Source organism: Pygoscelis adeliae, unplaced genomic scaffold, assembly GCF_000699105.1.
Source record: "Pygoscelis adeliae isolate BGI_AS28 unplaced genomic scaffold, ASM69910v1 Scaffold232, whole genome shotgun sequence".
Lineage (NCBI taxonomy): Eukaryota > Metazoa > Chordata > Aves > Sphenisciformes > Spheniscidae > Pygoscelis > Pygoscelis adeliae.
The window spans coordinates 5,289,689-5,297,273 of NW_008824473.1; the positions used below are offsets into that span (position 1 = coordinate 5,289,689).

The window sequence follows — 7,585 nt, forward strand, 5'->3', positions numbered from 1 at the left end:
GGCTGATTCGCCTTTCTTTTTTTTGTTGCTATTTTTTTCTTCTTGAGGTTACTGAAGAGCAGTATAATAAAAAGAAACGATCTGGGAAGCTAACTTTAGCTTTTAAATACAAGTTATTCATAGGCGGTATCCCTGGCAAATGTATAGTCAGGGCTTTAATTAAATCTCGTGGTAATAATGATAGACCTCTCGGGCTCGGTGCCTCGGTTAACCAGCCCTTAGACATTATCTGTCAGCTTTGGAAACGCGTCTCCCTGGGCTCAAGGAGTTCTGGTTAAAATTTTCACTCTCCCTCGTTTCGGGGAGGACTAAAATCATCCCATCGGGGTGCGGTGGGGTGGGCACCGCATTATCTGTTGGGAAGCTGTGCTGTAATCCGGTTGAATGATACCGGTAATAGTGGAGAATGTAGGTAACCTGAGCCCAGCAGGAAGAAATGTGGGCTGGAAGCCACAAAGAAAGTAATCTCCAGGCATTGTAATGCATTTCCTATTACAAAGGAACCCATTTTCAACCAATGTTGACATCCTGTTCCTCCTAATGGGCTGTCCCCTGTGACTTCCCTCATTCTTTTAAAATGCCTGAATACCTCCATTGTTAGCTGCACAACAGTTGGAGAATAATTTAATAGACCTTTGCAGTCTGCTGGCCTGTATAAAAGGCATTCAGTGACATATTGCAGGATTTCCATGCTGGGGCAAGGGGAGTGTAAGAATTTAAGGCAAATCTCCAGGCCAAAGCGTGTCTTTTGAAACTGACTTCTAAAACAGTGTCATGCAGCGTATCCTGCTCCCTTTGTCTCATTCTTAGTTTTCTCAGCTCTTGGGACTCCGACTCGGGTACATATACGTAGCGGGGTGGATTCTCCTCGTCCTGGTTTTAAGCTGATGAAGTTAACTCTTGCGTTGCACTGCTGGCCGCTGGGATCAGAATCGTCCTTTCTTCCTACTTGATACTAATCTCACTTGTGTTGAGAGATCAGTTACCGACCCCCTGTCTTATGTGTCCTTCTCTGCCTCTTTGTCTCTCTACAGATGAAGCACGGGGGAAGAACTGCGGCGTCCTGGTGCATTGCCTAGCAGGGATCAGCCGCTCGGTCACAGTGACAGTGGCCTACCTCATGCAGAAGCTCAACTTGTCCATGAACGATGCCTACGATATTGTCAAGATGAAGAAGTCCAACATTTCACCCAACTTCAACTTCATGGGTCAGCTGCTGGACTTTGAGCGGACTCTGGGACTGAGCAGCCCCTGTGACAATCGAGTGCCGAACCAGCAGTTGTACTTCACCACCCCTTCCAACCAGAATGTCTTCCAGGTGGATTCCCTGCAGTCCACGTGAGCTCCCACCACCTCCCTTCTCCTGTCCGTTTCATGGGATCACTCCTCAATGGTTTCTCTTTGGCAGTGATAAAGAAAACGCAGCTTTCTCTTTTTCTGGCCTCTGCTATCAAAAAGCAGCTGCCAGTGCAGGCTAGGAAAGGTTACGCGGTATGGAATCGGCTATTGTGAAGGGAGGGAACGTGGTGAGCTCTCTGGGAAGGACCGTGGTGACCAGGCAGCAGGTGGGCAGCACACTCATCCCTACTTGCGCAGTGGCTTGGGTCCGAGGACTTCCAGGGGGGTAGGGTAAGGCTGGACAGGCTGAGCACATGTTCTCTAGAGACTGGAACTGTCCTGCTTCCCTCTCTGCTTTCGGATCTGTGACACACATCTCTGTCTTCAGTGAAGACTGGTTATTTTTGTTTGTTTGTTTGTTTTAATTTAGAGGAGCCAAAGAAAGAGATTTCAGCTTAGTGTATTTGGAGTACTTGTTTGCCGGGAGCTCGGTAGTATTCTACTTGATCAATGTAAATATTTAATCTTAAATCGATTTGCAATTTTTTTTTTAAATTCACATGTATTCAAGAAATCAATCCAAGGGACATCTGTGTTTTTGTTCTCTTCATAAATTCTGCTTTATTTGTTTGTTTTTTTTTTTTTTAATTGCAAAGAATATATTTGCAGCATGCTTAACTTTATTGTTCAACTGAAGCAAGCTTTCCATGAGGGAGAAATGGCAATGGTGAGAAGTTTGCAAATCATGTTTTGTGAGCAAGTACATTCTCTTCTTTCATATATCTTTCTTTTCCTTGTGGTGATTTTTTTTTTCTCACACTCTTTATGTAGTTTCCACATGATATATATATATATTTTTTAAATTAAATTAATTTTTTGCCTTACCTTTTGTAAATAGATCATCTGGGAGGAGGTTTGTCTTTGAATGCGAAAGATTTTTGATCACTTTTTAAAACTTTCAGATGTGCTAAACAGTGCATTACCTCTGTACAAATTCTTCAGGGAGCTTCACCTCAAATGCAATATTTTGTGTCTTTTTTTTTTTGTATAAAACTGGAAGTATGTGCGAGCATTTGTACCTGTGTGTACGCACAGTGAACCTGCACATGGTTGCCAATAAGGGAGAGTCTAATTCACGGTGTAAAAGTTTTAAGATGGAATTTATTATAAGAATGTAAAACCTTAAATTATTAATAAATAAATAACTATTTTTGGCTATTGAGAACCTGCCTGGTTTATTCCCCCTTTCCCCTCTGTGTGGGTGTGGTTAATTGCACATACACATATGGTTATGTTTAAAGGTAATGATTGCTTTCAAGAGCTTTTGTACAGCCCCTAAGACAATAAAGCCTTGATTTCCCCTTTGGTCCACTGGTGCCTAAATGAATAAACAGTGCATGTGCTGGATTCTTGTCTTGCTTTGGTGAAGGGAACGCTTTTGAAGGCCTTTAGGTTAATTGCGAATTATTCCGGCATACTTTTGCTACCCCAGGGATGCACCTGACCCTGGACCATAAGGATTTTTTTTTTTTTTTAAGAGTAAAGAGCTGCTGTTTTCTGGGTTTGTTTACAAGTTTTGGCCACTCTATTACAGATGCCAGGAGATGGGTTTGTGCTTTCCTTATCCATCTGGCAGGAACTCATTTCACAGAGATCCATCAATGGTCTGCAGCCTGTAAATGATTTTTCTGTTGCTGTTCAGCCATGTTGCAACTTAGCAGGTGAAGGCAAGGAGGAAAAGTGTGTATATACGCTTAGTCACCTCATTTCCTCTTTGGACCCTTCAAGTAGTCCTGTCTCTGCAGAAGGAAAAAGGGGGATTCTAGCAATTGCAAAACTTCCTGCTGCAACTTATTTTCATTAACATCCTTCCTGATGAGGAGTGGCCCAAGGTAGGGTGGTGCCAAAATCTGCGTGCAGTACCACGCTGATGGGCTGATGCTGCAGCTGGGGCTGTCGGCTGGGGTTCTGCAGAACTCCTGGCAGCCGGAGCACATTTCAAGTAATTTTAGAAACTGCAAGTGTGTGAAATGAAAAGCAAACAAAACATGGGAAAAAAGTGAGTCAGTGTCTCATGCAGTAGTGACCTAGATTGAGTGCATAAACTGTGAAAGTAGAAGTGGGTTGCAGTTAAACTTGGCTTGTGCTAATCCAGTTTTGAACGGTTTCCGCTCTTGGCATTCCCTGTGTTGCTCTGTTCAAAGTGGAGATTTGCAAGCAGCTCTAGCAATTTCCTGTCCAGCTGCAGCTCAAGTGACTCCCTTGTTGTTTTTTTTTTCTTTCTTTTTTTTTTTTTTTTAATACGGTCTGCGGATAATTTTAGCCAGTTTCCTCTTTGTGGATTATTAATCTGCTTTCCTTGTAGAACCTACATAGCTGCGACCCTACTGTTCTGCTGAAGTCAACAGATGGCCTCCCCGCCACTTCCTCTCATTTCGCTGTGGGTTTGTTGTCAGGCCACTTCTGAAATTAATAGTGTTTTCTGGCTGGCTGCCACAGGCCATTACCACAAAGGGGAAGTAACACATCTGAATAGCAGGAAGCCGGGCAGGGTCACAGCGTGAACTGAACCTGTTGAGCGCAATCGGGCCTCTCCCATTCAGCAAGTGTAGGGCTCCTCTTCCCTCCCCCTTTTTAATACGCCTTGCACAGAGAAAAGGCTGATGCCGAATGCCTCAGCTGTTTGCACCGGGCAAATATTTCCGGCTGAATGTGTTGCAAATGTTAATTGTGACTAGGTGCCCGTTAAGGTGAGGAGGTAAAGAGCAGCGTGCAGCAATGTAGCCTAGGGGAGGAGGGCCTTGGCTTTCTCTGCGAGCTGCTTTGAAAAGTTAGTGCTCACAAGGGTTTCCTGCTTCCTTCCTGCTTCACCGAATGACTAACACCAAATGGGTACTTCTGCAATTCATCATTTTTTGGGACAAGCAAGCAAAGAAGACCAGCTTTGCTCACACACACATACAGCAGAGTCAGGCAGAAAACTTGTTCCAGATTTTTCCTCGAGCGAGGCCTGAGCCAGGGCTGTAAGTCAGAAACCTTGGCTGAACTTGAACTAGGACTGGGAGAGAACAACTTTGGTCACAGGCAAACCCAAACCAGAACTGGAGCCAAACCAAAACCTGGTTCAACCTCTGATTTTGCTGGGGGTGTTTACACTTGCTCATGTGCCGGCTCTTAATTACAAATGGTTTGGAGGAAAAAGTGGTGAGGGCTCTCACCAACAGTGTTCACCCTCCCCACACAGGCTCCCGGGTAGCTCTGCCCTAGCACAGTGAAGGGAATGGCTCATGCTACACGAGCACTTGCTAGCTTTTCTGAGGCCAGGCTCTGCTTGCTCCTGCAGTCCCCCCCCAGCACTTGCTTCAAAATAACTCGCTTCCTCTCTCCCCTCCCTCGTTTCAGTCCTTGCTGGGATGGGGCAGAGGTCTCGGGCTTCTGGGGGGTTTGGCAGCTATTGCAGTTCCTCAGCTGGTAAAGTAATTTGTAAAGGGAAGAATAAATCCTTTGTGCCTGTAGGGATAGGCCTGATGTGTATAGAGGAAAGGGGGGGGGGAATATCCCCCCTTTGCAGCTAAAAAAATCGCAACCTGCTTCATATTATAGTGTAGGAGTGTGAAGTACTGAATTCCTTCAGAAGCAATGGAGATATTAGGAAGGGAAACTGTACCTTCAGGAGTGATCAGTGCTTTCTCACACAACCCATCGGTGCCTTTAACACAAAGGGTGAAATTGTGTCCCGTGGCATCCATGTCCCCTTTGCTCTGGTAAGGCCAAGGTTCCCCTCAGTGTTTGGGTGCACGTTAGCACTTTGCTTTCTGTTTTCTGTGCAATAAGATCATGTAGCTCATCATGCTGGTTCCCTTTCTTGCATTTCCTCTTTCCCACTCACACCCTTTCAAACCACTCTGTGGCCACCTTCAAAATGTCTTCCAACTCTTTCTGGTTTTTGTCATTGTTGTAGCCATACTTTTCTCTTTCCCCATTCTCTTGCTTGTCCTTCTTTGATGCTGCTCTTCCCCCCATGCTTTCTGTTCTTCCACAAACCTTTTCCTGAGCTCCATGGTCCTTTCTTACTTCTCTTTCGTTTCCTTACCCTCTCTCTTTTCCCTGTTACTCTCTTGCTGTTTGTCTCATGTTTCCTAAATCAACTCCACTCTCTCCCAGCCTTAAGCCTCCCTGCTCCTCTTTGTTTTCACAGTGAAAAACAGGATGGGTCTCATGGTCTCGGTCAGTTGTAGTGAGCTATAGGAAAGGTGTATATGAGAGGAAGAAGTAAGAAAATACCACTGCTGTCCCCGTGCCACTTCCTAGCAGATGACCTTATTCCCCATCTCCATTCCCTGTCGCTGTGTAGATTTGGCTCCGCATGGCTTCCCTGGGTCCTTTCTGTATAGCACCCAGCACTCTGCCGCTGCTAACAGGGAAGGCAGGCGTGAGGAAGCAGCCTTTCCTTGGGGCCCATCCAGCGTCACAGGGCACTGACCCCCCCCTCTGAGGAGCGGGGAGTGGTGAGGAAAACAGGGAGAGACCGAAAACGTGGCTGCCAAAGGCAGCTCGGGTAACAAAACTGAAGTCGGGCTTAACAATCGTGTGTCTGGAGGGCATTTCTTCAGCTTCTCTGAAAAGCTTATCCAAAATCTTTTCCCTGTTGAGAAGTGTGATGACACTTTATTCAGAGCTCCAGGAAAAACAATTGCATGTGAACATTTAAATGAGGCTACAGCTTAGGCCCTCTCTCCACACCGCTATAAATCACTGAAAGCTTTGCCTGAGTGAAGATGGTGGAACAAATTGCTAAGCTTAGTCCAGTGCCCCCCTAGACCTTGAGTGTGCGTGTTCAGCATTGCTCAGTTACCCCAGGAACACAAGCATCGGGCCAGACCCCCTCCATTACACAGCAGCGCATATGAGTGACTCCAGGGACTCCATTGAGATGCTGCATTCAAGGAAGGTGGCTGAGTTTGCTCCAAACACCTCATAGCGGAAGGGAAATAAAGGCTACCCACTGGTGTTTTCTCATGGCGTGTGGTGACATTGGGGTATACAAACTCTGCCCTTTCCTTCCCCCCAACAGCCAGAAACGGATGGTGCTGCATCATGCACCTCCTCTCTTCATTGCCAAACTTGAAAGATAAGCATGTGCTGTAACTTAGTAGATAGCACAGGCAGAAAGCTGGTATGGGAGCTGCTCTCTTTTGAGTAAAGTGCTTGTCTCTGTAAGGAAAGGAAAAAAGCGTGTTAGATGCTTTCTGTTGTTTGTTATCGTAGGGATCTGCAAACGCTGAGGGAATTTTGGAGTGCTCACAGCCATAGCTTTTCCTCATAAGGCAAAGATGAAGGATGTTGACTTACCACAAACACAAGGAGATGATTATCAGATGGAAAGTGGGGGTATGGAGTCTGTTTAGGAAATATTTCTTAATGACAGAAGTTGCATTCAGGACTATATTTGAGAGATGCAACAGAAATTGCGCCCTGCTGTACTTCACAGCTGCGATCCCCAGGACGCAGGAAGCGTGCAGAAATGCTGGCTTTTCTCCCATCCCTAGGCTGTTCCAGCACTGCAGATACCAGCGACATAAAATGATACTACGTGGGAGGTCTGTTTACCATAATGTGGAGACCATGGTGAAGCACTTTGCTCATTTTGCCAGAGGCACAAGTGTTTTGGAAAGTCCTGCTACTGAGATCTTCTGCCTTCCCAAATGGGCAATGTCCTTGCTTAACTCAAGACTTTTATTTTAATGAATTTCTCTGGTTTTCTGTTAAAGCCATGTTTTGGGGCATTATGGAATTTTTTTTTTTTCATCTTTTTTTCCTGTTGACCTCAACTCTGTAGGAAATAAATTCCCATCTGCAAGTGAAGCCATCTGAAAAACATATTGATGGCTGACACTTGGTTTAGTCAGGGCAAAAGTTCTTTATAGTTTAAAGGTGGCATTTTTTCCCTTTGCTGGGGAGTGATGTCCTCACAAAATCAGACTGGAAGCACTAGTATTTAGTATTTGTGAAAACACATTAGCTCTTCAGTTGGTAGGCTGGACACTCAAATGATGTAAATCAGCATAGCAGCAGAGACTACCAGTGGAGGCTCTGCCACAGACCGGTGGTCATAACACTCTTGAACCCCTTGAAGACATTATCTGCCTCTATATAGAGATCATTAGGGACATTAGTGATCCATTTTGTAGATCCTTTTTCCCTGCATACACTAATATTATAGGATTCTGAACTAGACACAGAGCTA

The 7,585-nt window shown here is 45.2% G+C and overlaps 1 protein-coding gene across 1 annotated transcript in view; it reads left to right on the plus strand.

The window, feature by feature from the left end:
* DUSP6 (dual specificity phosphatase 6) overlaps positions 1-2,557 on the plus strand; it is a 4,396-nt gene extending 1,839 nt beyond the window's left edge. Inside the window, exon 4 of the mRNA XM_009321366.1 lies at positions 1,035-2,557. Coding sequence (XP_009319641.1) covers positions 1,035-1,342 — 308 coding nt within the window. The 3' untranslated portion in view covers positions 1,343-2,557. The remainder of the gene's footprint in view (positions 1-1,034) is intronic.
* Positions 2,558-7,585: the final 5,028 nt, after the last annotated feature.